Consider the following 20,261-nt stretch of genomic DNA (forward strand, 5'->3'; position numbering starts at 1 on the left):
TCAGGGATGTGAGGCTATTCCGGCGGCGCAGGGGCAGCCATGGGCCATGGAGTGCCCATCAACCCCCGGGAGGCCGCCAGGGTTCACCAGGTGGTTTCCCAATCTGACGCTGGTGAAATGTTGTGGGGGAAGAAGGTGGCCCTTAATTGGGCAATTAAATTACCTCAAAATGGTTGCCTGGTGGGTAGCTGTACCACTGAGGTTCCCACTGCTGGCAATATGCATGGTGATGTGAAAACGTCAAGCTCCCCTGTCACATTGCCAGCCGTCCCGCATCCCAGCTCGTCCCCAGATGTTTGAGATGCGTGTTACCTGGGAGTCAGGCTGGACCACACAGCCTGAGTTGCCAGGGAGTGGAGAGGTTAGTTGCACAATGCAAGTGCGAGGATTGGTTACTGGTAACCATGTTGATAGCAAAAAGCTGGCATGCTTACCACAAACCAGTTGTATGCAAGATTATAGGTCATGTGGTTTTTACAGCATCCAATCCACAAGATGGACATTAAGAGGCCACCACCCCAAGATTCATAGTTTTTTTTATGGTTGTAGCAGAGTGAATAAAGACAGCAGGCGAAGCATCAACCTCAGTCTCAGGCCTACACACTGCATGGAATGCTCTCAACAGCAGCACCTTTTGCCATTTGAAAGCAAGACTCTCTCCAATTCTTTCCCGTTTTCGCTCCTTCTTCGTACAAGGGCCTCCTTCACTCATTCAAGTTTCAAGTAACTATTTAATAAAAAGTTTTTTAAGGATACACATAACTTTTGGCTGCCCCAAAGTAAAAAAGTTAAAAAATGTCATATGCCACGGCTCACAGTCATAACAACAGGCACCAAGACAGACCATGACCTAAAACAAGTATCATTCCAGTTAACAGCACTTACCCCTTAAACCCAAATTTCTTCCATAAGTCATGGATAGTAGCCTGCAGCTCAGGTCTGTTCTCACTGTTTGCGGCAGAATTATTTTTCCGCAGTGACAGTGACCTTTTGTTTAATCCACTGGCTTTGGCAGGTCCTGGAAGCTTCAGCTTAGTGGACTTTCCCGAAGATCCAGGGCTCAGTTTGTGCAACCCAGGAACCTGAATAAAAAGTGCATCTGGTAAATCTACAGTAGTAATATAGTCAAATCTATTTCTGATCGCAGTTTTGTATTAAAAAAAATTACTACAGCTTAGCATAAAAAGGGTAAAGTAAATCTGATTAAGCATCAGCTACAACTTCTACCAGAAGAATCTCATTTTTGCTTTTCTTTTTAAAACACACAAAAGCAGATATTTTTCTGCCCCAACCTCCTCCAATGCCACCTAGAAATGAAGTAAAAAAATGTCTTTCGGGTCACATTTTGTATCAAAACATGATAATCCAATCATTGCATCTGACACTAGAATAGTCAGCTAAAATGGAGAGGGAATGGAGAAGGAGGAACATGCAAACTTGGCTTAATATAAATAATTCCAACATTTCAAATTTCAAGGTTCTCAACCTAATAATTTTTTACTTTTTTTCCCTCCGCAACCTTCCCCCTAAAGGGGTTGACTTGTGTTGCGCCATAGCCCCACAGGTGCCAGAGATCCTCTGGTACATCACCCAAGTGGCTTTCTTCATAAAGTGATCATCAAGAGAACTCAACAGTGAATGCCATTAGGCTTTTTGTGGTGGGTGGGACATCAGCGCCATAACCTAAATTAATTCCCTTCTCACCAGTGATAACACATTAGTAGTTAATGTTATAGAACTTCCAAACCTGTTTGTGAAGAAGACACTGAGACCAGGAAGCTTAGGTGGAGACTGTTTATTGCTTACTTCGCCATGCCTCGCAACACACACCTGAATACAATTAACTAATTAACACCCAACACCTGTTCACCCTATTACCTTGAACTACTAGGTATTTATCATCCATTAACAGAACTTCAGACCCTAACAGTTAAGAGCATTTCTTAAAAGAACTCTCTAATATCATTATTCTGAATTTTTAATTCTAAATTAATTGGAGATAAACCTGTTCTCCAAAGAAGAATGCATACTTACTTTCCAGACCCATACAAACAAACAGTTAGTACACTTACCCTATGCTTTACAGTTACAGTTTTCTCTGGTAATTCTGGCAGAGTGACAGGACTGGAAATTTGATCATGCGCTGCTGCACTGTCACTGGTTTCCTTTCATGAAAATGTTTAAAATAATAAATCCATTAATAAACAAGCTGAAGCCATTTATCATTTCAATAAAAGTCTTAAAAGCATTCTAACATAAGCATAAATCATCTTACTTCCAAATCAGAACTCCTGGACTTTTGAGAAGAGCCCAAGAAATCAAAACCACTGCACGAACTGCTCAGAGAAGAACTAATACCAAGAGGCGATTGTGGGGAGGCCATCTTTTCAGAGTCATCATCTATATTTTCCTCGGATTGTTCCGGAAGACTTGGCTGGTACTGGTTTGCACTCTGATCATTTCTAGTCACTGCTTTATTGTCATTACATTTACTTAGAGTTGAGGATGCTACATTTCTGCAGAATTGCTGCAATGAAGATAAACCAGCAGTTGGATCAGGTGTGCTCGGTTTTTCCCTCAGAGCTCCAGACCAACTGAAAGCACTTAAACTTTTCCTGGCTACTGAATGAAAATCTGTAAGAGTTGTGTTGCTATTTGGACTGGTGTTTAAAAGTTCAAGTGACTTTTCATCCTGCTCAGATTCATTGTTGCTTATACTTGTCACCAATAAGTCATTTTTACAAGAAATTATTGGGTTCAGATCCTTGCATCTCTCAGCTGCATTAGATATTGCATTGGCTTCAATTTTTTGATCAGATACACAAGCTTCTTTAGGACTACAGAAGAACCTACAAAAGAAATATGGAAAAAAATCAAATGCAAAATAAAGTGAATATCCACCAGAAATAATGTTTCACACAGTTGAAAGTACATATTTTAAGCATAATTTGTTTCTAACTACATTTGATAAAGCTATATGGCCACTACAGTAATCAGCTTCTGTTTTTTTTTTTAACTGGCTGTGTCATTTAACCTTTAATTTGCTGTTAAGGAGTTAGTATAAACATTACTCTGCTACATTTAGTTTACTGACTGAACTGCAACATAAAACCTCAAGAAACCTTAACATAAATCTGGTCATATTAGGAATATATTAAAATACTCAAAATATAGATGTTTAGTTATTCATTTTATTTCTTAGGGAGGGAAAAATAAAAAGATTAATTGTTGGGATTAACATGAGATATCATTAGTGTAAGGTATGGAAAAAGGTTTCCACATTTTCCACCCAGTGTCAGGTTTATTACAGGTTATTCAAAGTCTACCTTAATCCTATCCTCATAATGCAGAATAAAGCTAACTTTGAGAGACATAATGGGCAGAATCTTACTACCTTAGTCCTCGTCACAGTGGGGGGGGATCATTTTCAGGTTGGAACTGGACTCCCTGCACAACATGCCAGACAGTTACTCTTTACCAGAGCAAATCAATTACCATCCTGCCTCAGGGCTCCCTGTCCAATTAGAGAGGGAGGGAGAGCGGGATGACGCGATCATTCTATCAAAGGAAGGATTTCTAACTAAAGGGATCATGCCATGTGTCAGAGTAGCTCACGAGCGCTTGGATTTTTCAGCCTGCAGCAACTGCTGGAATGGAGAAGAGATCTAGGAAGGCTGCCCACCTCCTAGGTCTTCCACTCTTACCGGGAGGTCCTGCTGAGGGATCTTATGGGCTGCAGTGAGGTGAGCTCTACCAAGGACAAAAGGAACAGGACAACGCCTTGAACCAGTGGATGGAAGTGGCTGTGGAAGTCAGCAGCAGGACTGTGCTCCCTCCAACCTGCAGACATGCACCGAGAGGATCCAGGACACCAAGAGAGGATGACAGATGAGTGGCAAAACACTTTCAGGTGCCAAGCCCCACACTCTCGGACTTGCAGTGCATTCCTTCGGTCAACACATCTTCCAGCTCCACTCATTCCTCTCTCTGCAGATACCTCACATACCCATCTCAGCAGTCAAGCCTCACACTGTGCCTATTGAACTCTCACACCCATGCCTCAGTCACCCTCATTCCTCTGCACAGAAGCCACTGCGAGCACTCATACCTCTATGTTTTTTCTCTTGAAAGACAGAATGCACAACTTGGCGAGAGGCAGACACACGAGGTGGTGGGTGGGGGGTGTCCCTCCAGTGGCAGGCACTTTGTTGAGCATTGGCACTGCGTGCTCACCTGCTCCACTGGGAAAGAGGTCTTGTTCCAGAAGGCTGCAGATGTCAGCAATGACCTGCCATAATAGCCTAAGCCTCCTAATGCACTGGTGCTCTGATATATCAAGATAACTGATCTCTGCTTGTGTTGGGGGGCTCGCCTCCTTCCAGTTGGATCTCGGTGTCCATCCCCTCTACCCAGTAAAGGGACATGAGGCTGAGGAGAAGGCAGCTGACGCTGTTCCTCCTGCTGCTGCTGGAGGTGGTGTGGCCACTGCTCTCGACCCTCAGCAAACGTGGAAGACCGAGTTGCATCAGCTGTTCCCATGCCATGGTCAAGGCTGGCAGCAGGGTAGCGACACTGCAGGTGAGTGAAGTGCCTACCAAAAAGTTGGCAATCACCTATTAAGCAGTGAAAGCACTCAGAGAAGTGCTTTGAACAGCAGTCTCAACGGCCATGGCTGGAGCTCTTCAGTGTAACTGATCAAAGCCTTCACAGCCTATCAGTTTCAATGAAGAAGCTCTTCCCACTGTGCACTCGACTTGGTCACCCTGACGAGTTGCTGACAGACTGAAGAACATGATCCATGGCTGGGAAATCCAGGATTCAGGGCTAAAGCACCTCTTAAACAACCTCAGCAACTACTTAATTATTTATCCAACAGATCCAAGGGGTTCTCCATTCACCTTCAAAGCCACCCCAGGGAAAACCAGGTGGGATCATGTCAGGATTCTGACCAGACATCAATTTCCGAGACTTTCCCATCCCACTCGACCCGAACCCACCTCCAATGCGCTGGGACAATTCTGCCAAATGTTTCACAAGTTTGAGGTACACACAGAGCATACCTCACTGCACCGACTATTATTCTAGTCTCCTCTACACTGGGGAGACCAAACGCAGATTGGGTGACCGCTTTGCAGAACACCTCCGCTCCAGTCCGAAAGCATGACACTGAGCTTCCGGTTGCTGGCCATTTCAACACATCCCCCTGCTCTCATGCCCACATCTCTGTCCTGGGCTTGCTGCAGTGTTCCAGTGAACATCAAGGCAAGCTTGAGGAACAGCATCTCATTTACTGATTAGGCACACTACAGCCTGCCAGACTGAACATCGAGTTCAATAATTTCAGAGCATGACTGCACCCGCCCCCCCCCACCCCTTTTTATTTTCAGTTTTTTTCTTTTTATTTTATTTAAGTTTGTTTCATCATTCATTTTTCTTACCATGTGTCTGCCCACTGTTTTTTTCATTTTGTGCTTTGGGCCAGGGCTGTTCATTTTTCTGTCCATTAATACCCTCTCTACATTAACGCTTTGTCTTTCAACACACCATTAACATACCGTTTGCCTTTGCTCCATGACCTTCTGGTCAGTTATTCTCGGTGAACCTGTCCTATCAACACCTTGCCTTTTGTTATTTTTTGCCCCACCCCTGCTTTATTTGCTTAAAACCTATTACATTTCTAACCTTTGGCAGTTCTGATGAAGGGTCACTGACCTGAAACATTAACTCTGCTTCTCTCTCCACAGATGCTGCCAGACCTACTGAGTATTTCCAGCATTTCTTGTTTTAATTTCAGGTTTCCAGCATCTGCAGTATTTTGCTTTTATTTTATTATTCTAGTCTCCCTTTGCGAACATCAATTTGCATTGAATTATGCACAATCCAATGATACAGATTTATACCTGGAGCGTACTGGTTTCAGAATGCTTCACCGTATTTCAGTCAGCAGAGAAGCAACTCTCTGAATACAAACCAGTGGGAGAGAGAAATTGATCCACCTACTTCAAGTGCCTATTACCCCTCCATTTAATACCACTTCTCTCTATTTCCAGAACTTTATCTCCTAGGTTAAGACTTCCTAGTCTCACTTCAAGTTACAGATTAGAGACCAGTAGGAGGGCAGGACATGGATCATCAATGTTACAGATGAGATCAGGCATAAGATAAGATATAGTTGACAGACTTGGAAATTTCAGGCCATATTTAAGAGCAGAGAAAGTTAAAGGGGTGGGGGTGGGGTTGTAGATGTACTAGAAGTATTCAAAGTTTTGAGAGGGTAAATAGTGAGATTATTTCAGAAACAAAGGGGTGAAAATCAGGATTAAAAATACTAGAATCTACTATTCAAGAGGTAGTAGCAGGACATCTAGAATACCACAATACAATCAGGCTAAGTCAACATGGTTTTGTGAAAGGGAAATCATGTTTGACAAATTTATTAGAGTTCTTTGAGGATATAACAAGCAGAGTGGATAAAGGGGAACCTGTGGATGTAGTATATTTGGATTTCCAAAAAGCATTCAAGAAGATGTCACATTCAAGGTTACTACACAAGATAAGAGCTCATGGTGTTGGGGGTGGGGGGTGATATACTAGCATGGATAGAGGACTAGCTAACAAGAAGCAGAGAGTGGGGATAAATGGATCATTTTCATGTGGCAAACTGTAACTAGTGGAGTGCCACAGGAATCTGTTATGGGGCCTCAACTGTTTACTATCTATTGTTACGACCAGGTGAAAAAGGTGTCTAGGAGTCTTTTACTGTCTTCACCTGGTCTTATTGTAACAGTGTTTAATTTTCAAACAGTGTTTTGAACTATCCCTTGGTGAATCCTTGTTTACTACTTTCCAATTATAAGGTAAAGAAATGAGCACAAACAGGCCTTCTTAGGTTTAAAGAAAAGTGAAATTTATTAAAACTTAAACTGAAACTCTAATTCAGTTAACGCCTATGGATACATGCCGCGTCCCACGCTAGCATGCATACGCGATATGCACATGCAAACAGAGACAGAAAAGAGGAGAAAAATAAAATGGAGAGGTTTGAGGCAATATCAGAAGAGTTTCTTTTTACTGTGCTTCGAGCTCACTGTTGACGATATTCTTGCTTTTCGTTGGGGCCCAGTATTCTTCTTAAACCTTGTTCACTGTAGGAGACTTTTCTCTCTTGGGGTTCATGTGTCTTCAAGGGGTCTTCAGTTCAGTGAGAAAGAGATGGGAGCAGACAGGAGAGAGACGTTCTCACTCCAGGAGCAAACAGCTTTCTGAGTTGTAAAATTCGTGGCAAGTTCAAATTTAGTCATGTGACGATACTGGTCTGACTAGGTCTTCTGTGTATTGGGGAAGCAGGGATTGGGTCCTTTGTTCCAACACTGTCTGCCATAATGCAAAAAAGGTCTTTCCAGCGAGGGGCCTGGCAATTCCTTTTTTAGGCCCTCTTTTCCTCCCAGTAGCAATTTTAAGTTTTAATGTTCATGTGGCGAAATAATGTGTGCCTCATTCTTGGCAGGTGGGGGCCTGCATGGCACTAAATTAATGACTTGGATGAAGGGACCGACTGTATTGTAGCTAGGTTTGCTGGCGATACAAAGATAGGTAGGAAAGCAAGTTGTGGGGAGGATGCAAAGAGTCTGCAAAGGGATATAGATAGGTTCAGTGAATGGGCAAAAATTTGGCAGATGGACTATAATGTGGGAAAATGTGAGGTTGTCCACTTTGGCAGGAAGAATAGAAAAAGGGAATATTATTTAAATGGACAGTGATTGCAGAATGCTGCAGTGCAGAGGGACCTGTGTTCCTGTAGATGAATCACAAAAAGTCAGCATACAGGTACAGCAAGTAATTAGAAAGACAAATGGAATGTTGGCCTTTATTGCAAGGGGGATGAAGTATAAACATAGGGAAGTTTTGATATAATGGTACAGGACATTGGTGAGACTGTACCTAGAGTACTGTGTAGAGTTTTGGTCAGCTTATTTAAGGAGGGATATACTTGCATTTGAAGCAGTTCAGAGAATGTTCACTTGGCTGATTCCTGGGATGAAGGGGTTATCTTATGAGGAAAGGTTGAGCAGGTTGGGCCTATACTCATCGGAGTTTAGACAATTGAGAGGTGATCTTATTGAGACATACAAGATTCTGAGGGAGCTTTACACGGTAGATACTGAGAGGATGATTCCCCATGTGGGGAATCTAAAACTAGGGGGTTTAGTTTCAAATTAAGGGATCTCCCATTTAAGACTGAGATGAGGAGTAATTTCTTCTCTCAGAGGGTCGTTAGTGCTTGGAAAACTCTCTCTTAGCGAGCAGTGGAGGCTGTGTCACTGAACATATTCAAGGCTGAGTCAGATAGATTTTTTGATTTGATTTAGAGATACAGCACTGAAACAATCCCTTCGGCCCACCGAGTCTGTGCCGACCAACAACCACCTATTTATACTAACCCTACACTAATCCCATATTCCTACCACATCCTCACCTGTCCCTATATTCCCCTACCACCTACCTATACTAGGGGCAATTTATAATGGCCAATTTATCTATCAACCTGCAAGTCTTTTGGCTGTGGGAGGAAACCGGAGCACCCGGAGGAAACCCACGGAGACACAGGGAGAACTTGCAAACTCCACACAGGCAGTACCCAGAATTGAACCCAGGTCGCTGTAGCTGTGAGGCTGCGGTGCTAACCACTGCGCCGCCCCTGATTGACAAGGGAGTCAAGGGGTATAGGAGGCAGGCAGGAAAGTGGATTTAAGGCCACTATCAGATCAGCCATGATCTTACTGAATGGTGGAGCAGGTTTGAGGGGCCGAATGGCCTACTCCTGCTCCCATTTCTTATGTTCTTATGACTAATATCAAAGCCATAAGGGAGTGATTAGAAGGCATTTTTCCCTATGCAAAGGATGATTAGAATATGCAATTATTACGACCAAGGTGGGAGGAGTGCACTGTTTATTCTAGTTCCATTTCTCCATAGATCACAACATATATTTACATTTTTTCCCCATTTATTGATACGGTCAATCATAGATTCTATTTTTATCCCAGAATAAAACACACCAACCAGGTTTCTTTAATAAACAACAAAATTATCTGTTTATTATAAAAACAAGTCTTAACCAGTAATGAAGTAAAGCATTACCACACAGATCGAAATATTAAAGTTCCCGTTTTACCTTAGCCACACGCACACGCACACACGCACGCACGCACACACGCACGCACACACACACGCACACGCACACGCACACGCACACACACACGCACACACACACGCACACACACACGCACACACACACACACGTTAACTGGAAAAATAAAGGGATTTTTGTTGTTAGAGCTCTATTACAGACAAAAAACATTTGGGCTGAATACTTGCTCATTCTTGAAGAAACAGCAGGAGAGATATGTTGTATTCCAAAACTGGCACACAGTCTGGCCTCCGAGTACACATAGATGGGTCACTGGGATCTTTTAGAACAGTTCTTTTCAGGCGGCGTTGAGAATTAATTTAGCAGGCTTTTCTTCAAAGACAGGAGACGAGATGTGTTGACACAGTGGACTTCTCAGGGTCATTTAGAGAGGTGCTGGAAAGCTGAGCTTGGTTGTGGTCTTCTCTCCTTCCTTGAGAGTTCTCTTCTCTCCTTGGAAGTTCAACCCCAAGTCAAAATAATATAAAAGCAAAACTGACAACAGGTGGTCAACCTTTTGACCTCCATCGATCTTGACCTGTCACTTCTTTGTAAAAAACTTCTCCAGGTGTCTAAAGTTCTCTGTTTATTGAGCTGGAAGTCAGGTGGTTTCCCAGAAAGACTCATTTTCTTCACAAAACCTCTCAGTACCCCTTTTAAAAAACATTTCCAGGGACTATTTTTCAAAGTGGCCTTTACATGACCCCCCGTTGAAAACCCCAAAGTTTAACATTGCTTCAATCTTTCAAAATTGAATCCTCAAAAAATATATTTAACAAAACACCAAGGCACTTCCGTAACACAACGCATTATCAAGCACCCAATGAAGCAGAGTCAATCATGGCATTTGGATCAATCTGATGTGAGTCAGCATTGGCAGAGGTACAACAAAAGAAATGGCCAAAACATTCATCAAGAAACAGAATTACTGATGGGTAATAATATTCAGGTACTGGTACAAAACTATCTGACTTATCTTCAATGCACATGGCAAAGTTTTTTTCCATAGATTTACAATAATCATAGAACAGGTCATTAGCTAATATTGAAGCATATCATTACTCAGAAAACGTCAATAATGTTCAGCAGTATTCCAGGAAACTATAAACAAATCCACCAGACTTTATGAAGAAATTTGGGATAATGTTCAACCATCGTCTAACTGTAATCAGGTGCAGTGGATCACCCACCTCTTATAGAACCTGTCTAATTTCCAAGTGGAAATCTCCAAGTGAAAAACTACTAGCTAAGGGCAGGAAGATCACACTTTTTAAGCTACCAACTCTTGTGAGAAATATGGTATTGCCACACTGTAAGAGTGACCTGGGTAAAATGTACACCACTAGTCCTAGTGCTTACAGTGGACAGAATATCAGCCCAGTGATACAAACAGTTAAATAGTTTGTTTTCGCACTGCAGTTGAACATGTAGGAAATCAGGTATAGGATTATACAGAAGGCTAAAGGAGAAGACAAAATAGGACTAAGTATTCAGGATGTTAAAGGGATACAATATACAGGATCAGAAGGGAAGGGGAGGGCACCAAAAATACTTGTACATGCAAATTCTTCTTTTCAGAATTTGAAAAGCTGCAAATTGGCAGTGTTGCATCACCAGCCCCTCTTTCACATGAGGAACAAGAAAAGCCCCACACACTGCAATGAGATCAGTTCCCTGTCCATAGCTTTGGTGGCATTGCCTGAGAGAAGAATGTTGGCAAGAGCACCAGGCGAACTACTCTTCAAAGTGTCACAGGTTTGTTAACATACTTCTGGTTCACTTTAACAGCCCATCTGAATACGGCATCTCTGGTGATGCAGGCCCCTTCGACACTGCACTGGAACCTCAGACTAAATTACATGCTGAAGTCCTGCAGTGAGGGTTGAGTCTACAGATTACAAACTTGGGAAATAACAGCGCTACTAAATAAGCCAAGCTAACACTGCAAGGTTGGAGATCAGTGAACAGGCAGACGCAATCTTGAGCAGGTGCGGGCTTTTTCCCCCCTTGGGCCTGCAGGTTTCAGAGTGTCCAGTAATAACCGAAGATTCCGCCTAACAAAATAATCTTAACATAGCCTTTATGGGAAGAATAGTTTGGGGCTCCGGCTTCATTTGTCCTGAAGCACACTGCTCAATTATTTTACTTTCTTCTCCCTCTCACCCTATTATAGAACTGTTCTCAGGACAATGTATTGGCTATGTAAAGGCCAGTGACATGTTCTGGGTTAATGTCAGCCAAGCAGCTTTCAATTAAAAAAAAAAGCTAAGCACACTTTACCTGCTTCTGGTTCCAGGAACAACAACAGCGCCTGAATCTTCATTTCTCCTGTGCAAAATGGTAGCAAACCGATTCCGGATCTTACAGTGAGGCCTTGGACTTTCATCACTGATGGAGTGGTCCACTGATGGAGATTCCTCCTCTTCTGAAGGAGATTGCAGAGGTAGGCATTTTTCAGCAGCTGCTTTATGTTTTTTACTGTTTGGAAATGAGTACTGACTTAACAAATCACCATCTGAAAGATTTTCACCTGATGGGTAAAAAGAAAATCATCTTTAAGACAGCATTAATTTGTCTACTTACACTGCACTAGAATTACCCAGATTTTTTATTTGAATTAAATAATCATCATTCCAGGAAACCAGACTATTAAATGGGGATAAGTGACTGATGTTTTCATTTGCCATCAATGGAACATTACTATTACGCTAACTATGTCAATACAAGAGTGCCCCACCTAGCTTGTAGAAATCTTTTAAGTCAGAGAACATTGACCTTTTTTGTACAAAATCCCATTTCAATACAGTATTCATGTCAGAACCTTCAATTTCAGGGGAAGACAACTAATCATTCAACATTTGTATTGATCAACGATATACAATAATTAAAAAAAATTAAAAATACTAATTAAATAGAATCCTCAAGCAAGAAATTAATCAAATGATTCTGTATTTTTTAAAAACAAGATTTGGGTGAACCTCTGACATCTTCAGCAGGTAGGTATAAGATTGTAGCATCTGTTCTACAGTTTAATGAAGGCAAGGGCTAGAATGGAGATCTTTTTCAATCACTTGAAAGAACAGCACATACTGGAGGAGGTGACACCATAAAGCCAACAGACCATTACCCAACAAAGCAGGCTTTATATTATTTAGGAGAGGTTTAACTTGGTGGGCAAGTGGAAGAGATGGGGCGGGAGGGAATGTAGCTGAACAGATGGTCTCAAGCTTAGTGACAAAAAGTCTAGGAGATCCTCACACTTATTGTTGAAGGTGAGGGTGGAGAAGCATGGGAGTGGGGTTGAAGGAGATAGCTGGGAGTTGAGAGAAGAAGCCAGCAGTTAACTTTGCTTTCCAATATGATCCCGGAGTAGTTAGCTGTCTTGGCACAGGCCAGCAAGGTTCGATGGTACTTCATATGGTCTGCTAGATTCAGTACTGGATGATTAAATCACACACACAACCACCAGATAAGCTCAAGTCTGTACCCCTTGGAATTGAAGTGCAAAAACATGGGCCATTCTCTGGGAACAAGCAGGGTGTTTTTCTGAGGGCAAGGGCATCAAAGATGGAAGGCGTGGTTAAGGTCAACAGCTGCAGAAATATCATGGCAAATGGAGGACCACAAGATGAGGCAATTGAGTATTTGAAACTGCAGCTGGAAGTGACTCTGGGGAAAGTTTATTCCAAGGGCAGACAAAAAAAGGAATGGAGTTGGAAAGGTAAGGGGGATGTGGGTAGTGAGGAATACAGGGAAATGGTCCAAGATGGCCTTGCCGGTGATCAAGAGAATAGGATAAGAAAGATCACATGAAAGGGCAAGGTGAGATGAGATGGAAACTGAAGTAACTGAGGATGAGGTGTCATTCAGTGCAGAGGAAGATAGGAAGGAGTATATTTCAGTGAGGAATTCAGGGTGGGGCAGTAGAGAACAAGGATTTTACAGGAGGCGAGAGAGGTGGGAATAACATGAGGTGTTCGAAAGAGAAGATACCAGAGGAGTAGCGGGAGAAACCCAGGTGTGATCTGGTGATAAAGGTCATACCACCACTACAGTGGTTTCAGCAGGTAGCTTCAGTAAGGGGAAAGATGTCACCAGCTGTGAGCCAAGTTTCCAAAGCAACTACGTCAATTAAATCATTAAGAGTAAGGACAAGGGACGACATGAGCTTTGGTCACGAGTAAATAGACATTCTGGAGGGAGATGTGGAGCATGGCAATTATTAGTGATCTGTTGAGAATGAGGAGTGGGGTGAGCAGGACAGGAAAGAGATTAGTAAGATTAGCTCCCTGTGGGCACATGCATTAGATGCCATGTGTATATATGATACAAAGGATCAGTGATGATGCAGCTATCTCAATAAAAAGTCCCTGTTCTGGAGTACTTAATTTTCTTTGCTTGAATGACTAATTTTCAGAATGGAGTTTCTTTTCCATTTACAGTAATAAAAGTCAGATCTTTGGTACCTTCTCTTGGCCTTTTAGCCACCATCTCTCTATTGGGAAGTTTTAATCTTTTGATGCTGATCACTTTCTCTATTCCCCTAGTGCAGGATTTTTCTGGTGATATTTGTGCCTTTGGGACTGAAAGTTGATTTTCATACGGTCTATATTCTTTGCTCCATATACTGAGCATGTGTGGCATTTTCTGCTTACTGGTTTCTAGGTCATTCCACCCACGAGTCCTTTTTGCTGGAATCTGGTTTAAAAAAAGTAAAATAAAATTTATATATCTGTGATTTTTTTTTGAAAAGAAAGGAAAGTAAGAAAAAACATTGCATTTATATAGTGCTTTTCAGAACACTCAAAGTGTTCCACAGCTAATGTAATTCTTTGAATTGCAGTCACTGCTGTAATATAGGGAAACCCCATAGCCAATTTGCCAGTAAGATCCCTCAAACAGAAATGACTAGACAACCTGTTTAGTGAAATTGGTTGAGGGATAAATATTAGCTGGAATAGAAAAATAGCATACATGCATCCATCAAAGTCAGGTTAAAACATCGGAAATTCTAATTTTTATAGCGTACATTAAAGTGATTGCAACCCAGATCTAAAGATGATAGTGTTTGATTAAAGGGATAGAATCTCATCGATGGTCATTCTAAATGCATTCCAGACCGTCTCAACAGATTAACTGAGGAGCCGATTTTGAATGCACCTGAACTGAAAATACTCGACATTGGTTAGCCACTGCAATATATTTGGCAGTCCTTTTCATAGCATGGCCATCTATGGACCAGCACCTGAATTAGTCTTGAGTTCTAATTTATAGAATTACCTACAGAGCTGTTCCAGTATAGAAGTAAAAAGTATTCTTGGGAGATGATACCCAAAATAGCAGGTAGAGGAGAAAAAAAAAACCCGATAAAGCTAATTAAAGTGGGCATTTTATACAAATAACCTATTCACAATGTTCCCCCTCTTCTTCTCCAGATAGGAATTATAAAAGGCATATTATAGTAAACTTCAGAAAGATTTTAGTTGACTTTATGGTAAACATTTTAACAATGTTAAAATCAGAATTTGCAACTTGGAATCATTGGGTAACTTGCACATTACCTGGGACGTACATGGGTTGTAATCATCTATGGTTTCCAAAGTATTAATATCTATATTTCCAAGAGCTATATGAAGAGCTTTCTCATCACCAAAGTGACTAAAGTAGCCAAGTTAAGGAATAAAATACAAATGAGCAACATTATTGGAAAAAAACATATAAAACTACAGTGCAACACTGCTTATCCAACAAAGGTTCAATAAGTGAACATACTTGAGCTCCCAAAGTAAAAGGATGGTACAAAAAATACTGCAAGAATGCAGAGAAAAGTAGTTTTTATTAAATCAGCAGGCAGTATAGTACAGCATACTGTTGCTGTATTTTAAATCTGTATTAATAGGCTATTTCATGCTAAAAAGGCACAATGTAAGTGTAGACTCTGATGTCTTACAATGAATAATTGACAAGAATGGATGTGTGAGATTGCAGTGTTCTGCATGAACTATGACAAAGTAACTTTTCAGCACCAAATCAAGACCGAATCATCATATTTTGTTTAGAAATGGCCTTCAGTTCCACTGCAAACCTAGAATCAAAGTAGTTACATTTGCTGCATTTCCAAGCAAACACCAATTGTGTAGGTAAATTAAACCCTGTTGATTTTTTTCTACACCATTAGTGATTCTTGAGTAACAGCATTAACTTCTGATTTTAGCTGGAGTACAAGCCAGGCTACAATACAAGCAGCACCATATTGTTGGTTAATACGCCCACAAGCAGCTGCAGCATACTGCAAATGGCATTCTATAAACAAGTCACTTCAGGACGAGTGAAACTCAATAGCAGCATGAACAAATTATGCTCCACACAAACTTTTGCAAATAATTTCCCCCTACTTTATTTCAACTTTAAATTCAGACTTCTGTTTTCAAAAAAAAACATTTTGTCAAATTTTATATTTGATTACTTAGTACGGCCAGAAACTTTTGCACAGCCAAATAGACTTGCAAGTTGTGCAAAAAGCTCTGGCTGTACCATGTAATCACCCACAAAGAGATCCAGTAGAGCAGCAGGGTGCAGCTCAGTGTCCAAAGACGCAAAGTATTACATGAGGGGCACAAAACCATGTGTCATTGCCTAAACACCATTCCACCGCACTGCCTGGAAAAAATTGACAATTTCTGCTTTGTGTCTATGAAAAGTACCTGCTCCGGTTTGTTATTTCCACACCTTTTTCCCTCTGTGCCCCTCCAAAAGTTATCGTACAGCAAGCAGTTGGTTTCTCGATCAAAAAAACAGATTTGAAAAATCATTGGTTAAACTAATTGGTGCTCGTTAATTACAACAAATATAGTGATATGTAAAGGATACTGCCCAGCATAGTCAAGTAATTTAGGATCAACATCACCCGAGTAAGCATTTAAAGGAACAAGTTTCCGTTTCAATGGATCAAACACCAATTGATACAGAAATGTGTTATTTGCCCGAATGAACCCGTCTAAGTATTCTTCTGACACAGTCACAGTGGTCTTCAAATATTGTCCAATTTTCTTGATCACCTATATGTGATAAGAATGCATCGTGGGAACAGAAGTTATTTTTGGGTACCAGCAATGTTATCCAAAATATAGAACTTACTTATAGAAAAATAATGCAATTGTAACAATGGAACTAAAGATTAATTTTACTACTAAATGATGGAAAGGTGTTGGTTATGCAGTCTGCAGTAGGACTCCAATGCTGTTATTTCTATCTTACATCTATGCCTTGAATACTGAAACTAAGCCTAGGCTTGTCAAATTTGATGCTGAAACCAAAAATGAGAGCAGCAGAGACAGCGGATACAACAAAATATTAGCAAAGGATTTAAATGGGTTGATTTAAATGGGCAGCAAATGAAATTCAACAGTGACAAATGTAAAATTCTACACATTAGATTGAAGACAATGTGGATTACAAATAGATGAATGAAATTGAATGAGCACAAGGACACTTAGAGAAAAAGGGCCCGCGAGTAATAGCAAACTTGTCAGTGTCCAGATGGCAAAGCAATCAAAGAAAAAGCCAATACAATTCAGGGGGAAATAAAAAGCCAGATCAATAGATTGCAAACTCATAGAAATTACCCTTTATAATGCTTAGAACAAACCCTACTTACAGTACTTTGCTCAGCTTTGGTCACACCACACTTGTTTTTGAAAGGCTACAGAAAAGAACACAATGGAGGGGGGGGGGGGCGCGCTGGAGAGGGGATTGCAGGTGTGGACAAATCTTAGTTTAAATTTTAATTGACCAGGCACCTTTTAAAAAATGTAAATTACTCCTGAAGGGTTGGAAGCCCTTTAAAAATGGCACTGGTGCCTGCACGATGGCATCGGACGCCGTTGCCAGGGGCGCGACGGCCACCTCCTCTATGTCATTGGGGGCGGCCGCTCCACCCCCTTCATTTAATTGAGCCCCCGCACGTAATATCGCGGTGGCACTGATAAAATTCAGCCCACAATGTCAAATTGTATATTTTACTATGCAGTGAAAATATGAGGCAAAACCATGAATCTCTCTCTACTTCAAGAAAACAGCTCAAAATAAGAGAATACAAAACTGAACTTTATACAAGTCAAGGGAACACAATTAAAAAGTGGAAACTGCCCATCAGGGAGGATGGGGAAGAATTTCCAAACGTGTCCCAATGTTCTGTTGTAACTTTGGCAGAAACCCAAGAGAGTCAACATGAATGGCCATTTCTCTTCTTTTTTTTTAAAACCAATTTTCCTCCAAAGTTACAAAAATCTCCATGGAGATTACTGGCAGATATGTTGAACTGATTGGCTTTTACCTATTCCAATTTTTCTTTTATACAGTGCAGACATTCCAATAAATATTCAGTCTTAACAAATCTTTTTAAAGAAGACTTCAGCCTTATTTTTCAGAAGTATTTCATACATGCATACGGTCCTGTAGATTACTTTAACTGTACAAAGAACTCAAGCTCAAAGACCCACCGTAATGATATTTGGATTGTTTGCAATCCGAAGCAACTTGCATGCTTTAGCCAAACCAATTCCATGAATGGATGCCAAATAATCGCACCCTGATAAAATACACATATATCTGAACTTTTCTTCAGTGAAAACATCTCCCAGCTGTTTACATTTGCCGAACTGAGCCTTGTCAATTTCCATGCCGTTCCCATACTTGTCCACTTTCAGTACAACCTAAAAGTGCATTGAAAATGTCTCAAATTATTTTCTTTTTATTCCAACTCCTGTATTCAAATTGTGCCTAATCTGATCTGAAGAAATTCCTCTCCCTCTGCTGGTGGCAATGGTCCTTTGCAAATATGAGTTCAGGCATCCACAAATTAGTCCATACTAGGTAAAATCCCACATGAAAGTGCATAAAATTTGGCAATAAATTGGCAATCTCACTCAGACAACAAGATAGCTGGTCTCAGTCTCCCATCCAACAAATAACTAAGCCAACCAGACCAGGAAGATGCCAGGTTCAATCACATGTATGTGCTGAAATAGCTGATCTCAGCTGGGGTTAAGGAAAATACTGCATTAAAAATAAGAATGTAGTACATTCTAATAAATGGCGGTGGGGGACTTAAAAAAAAAAAAGATTTGTTCAGAAAATACTAGTCTTAGCTTTTCCTTTCCCTTCAAATAATAAGTTTACTGACCTGACACTATGAGACATTCAATCAAACAGCTCAAATATGCACCTCATAGCAGTTCCTTTGAAACAACAAAAATTACTTACAGCAATTTCCATTTACCTTTTTACATCCAAATGCCAACAGGTCTGAATCTTCTGTAATCACTGCTTGAGCTATTCCAATCTTGTTTAAGTAAGCCAATTGAGCATCTGCCTCATAAGGTGCTACAATACAATCCATTCCTTTTGCTCTTGCTGCCTGTATTGATGCAAAAAAAAAAGTATTTAAAAAGAATTGTTGCATCCAGCTCTTGCTATTTTAAAGCAAGTTGCCTATCTTACACCTTTTTGCATTATTTGTTATCCGTAACGAACAGCAATCTCCAATGCCATTTTGAAAACCTATCAAAAGGCAATGCCTGAAAGAGGGCTTGGGATGATTTCCTCCCTGTTCTTGTGCAGAAACATCTAAACTCTCTGTGGCAGCACAGTTAAATAAATCGTACATTATTAAATATATAAAATGTACGGTGCCCAAATAGCAGCACATAGGTACACATTGCGACTTTGCCTTCTGTAGCATTAGGCAAGCAAAAGGCCAGGAATTTTTCCAAAAGCAGGTATGGAGGAAAAAATGTGAAAGTGTCACGCCAAGCTGCTCCTTTGCTAATATTCTGGTATTGGTCACCTGTCTGGCCATACAACTCACTAACGATGGGTTGGATTTTATTTTCCTTCCACCGCAACAAAATGGCGGCCTGTGCGCCAGCACGATCTTCAGCATGGCACTTCATTTAAATATGATCGGCATCCGCGCGCCCCCCACCAATCACATGGCAGGGGGCAGCCTTGGCAAATGCAGAGTTGCCCACCAGTGCCCCCACACACTAAAAATAAATGTTTGCCCCGTCTCCCCTACAAATACATTGAAATTGTATTCCTGCTGTCCCCCCAACTGCACAAGGTGCAGAAATCACCCCTTTCCCTCTCTCCCCTCCCACACTGCACGAAGTGCAGAGGTCACGCCTTTCCCTCCCCCCCATCAAGAATGCAGAATTGACCCTGCCACCCACTACAGTAAAAATGCTCTAATCCCCCTTTCCCAACTCGGTGGCGCCAGCTTTCCCTGGATGTGAAAGTGAAGACCTGCGAGTGCTGCCCGTCGCACAGAAGATCCGGACCCGAAGGCAAGATCACGGGGAATTGGATTTAAATGTACGCATTGAATTTATTTAAATATTTAAAGTTGGGTCCCGTCGCCAAGCGGCAGAGGGGCCGCCACGGAGCCTTGCTGCCGCAGGGAAGATTAGGCCCGGCAATCCTGGCTTCAGGCTCCGTGGCGGGCTGCTGCTGGTGTGATCTTCTGCGCCCCCCCCTCCCCAGAGCTCGACATCAGGGGCTCAACAAAATCCAGCCCGATTGTGGTGAGACAAATCTGATCATGGAAGGAAAGAAAACACAAAATAAATGTACATGGTCCAAGATGTGTTGAACACACGTGTCCTTTCATATTCGGTGATGTTATTTACAAAAAGACTCCTCATACAAGCCAATATTGTGACCAATTTAAAAAGTAGTTCAAAAAAATTATTTACCAAATTGCAATGCCTCTTACAGGGGGTTGTTTCAAATTGCACAAACAGCATTCTTGGACAGAATTTTCCCTGCAGGCTTCGGAACCCTGCCATCATAGTCAAATGGGGGTCAGAAGACTGCACTGTGTGGGTAACAATCACCCTGCTGTGATTTTCCCCGAATTGGTCAATTAACAGCTGGGGACGGGGGGCGTTGAGAGAGGAGCAGGTGGGGGCTCCAATTAAGGACGGCAGGCGGCCTCTCAAAGTACTGAAGAAGCAGCAGGCTGCCCTTTCAGGTAAGTGAAAGAGCGGGTGCCCAAGATGGAGGTACTCTC

The 20,261-nt window shown here is 41.5% G+C and overlaps 1 protein-coding gene across 4 annotated transcripts in view; it reads right to left on the reverse strand.

The window, feature by feature from the left end:
• exo1 (exonuclease 1) overlaps window positions 1-20,261 on the reverse strand; it is a 41,280-nt gene that overhangs the window by 3,949 nt on the left and 17,070 nt on the right. For 2 of the 4 annotated variants that reach the window (XM_068045328.1, XM_068045329.1), the window contains 9 exons: window positions 18,471-18,604; window positions 17,692-17,904; window positions 16,061-16,248; window positions 14,752-14,848; window positions 13,657-13,888; window positions 11,471-11,720; window positions 2,276-2,849; window positions 2,073-2,165; window positions 886-1,082 (listed from right to left, as the gene is read on the reverse strand). In XM_068045328.1, the coding sequence (XP_067901429.1) occupies window positions 886-1,082; window positions 2,073-2,165; window positions 2,276-2,849; window positions 11,471-11,720; window positions 13,657-13,888; window positions 14,752-14,848; window positions 16,061-16,248; window positions 17,692-17,904; window positions 18,471-18,604 (1,978 nt within the window). Of the gene's footprint in view, window positions 1-885; window positions 1,083-2,072; window positions 2,166-2,275; window positions 2,850-11,470; window positions 11,721-13,656; window positions 13,889-14,751; window positions 14,849-16,060; window positions 16,249-17,691; window positions 17,905-18,470; window positions 18,609-20,261 lie in introns of all 4 variants that reach the window. The other 2 variants (XM_068045331.1, XM_068045330.1) reach the window with 2 other exon arrangements.

Source organism: Heterodontus francisci, chromosome 13 (genome assembly GCF_036365525.1).
Source record: "Heterodontus francisci isolate sHetFra1 chromosome 13, sHetFra1.hap1, whole genome shotgun sequence".
Classification (NCBI taxonomy): domain Eukaryota; kingdom Metazoa; phylum Chordata; class Chondrichthyes; order Heterodontiformes; family Heterodontidae; genus Heterodontus; species Heterodontus francisci.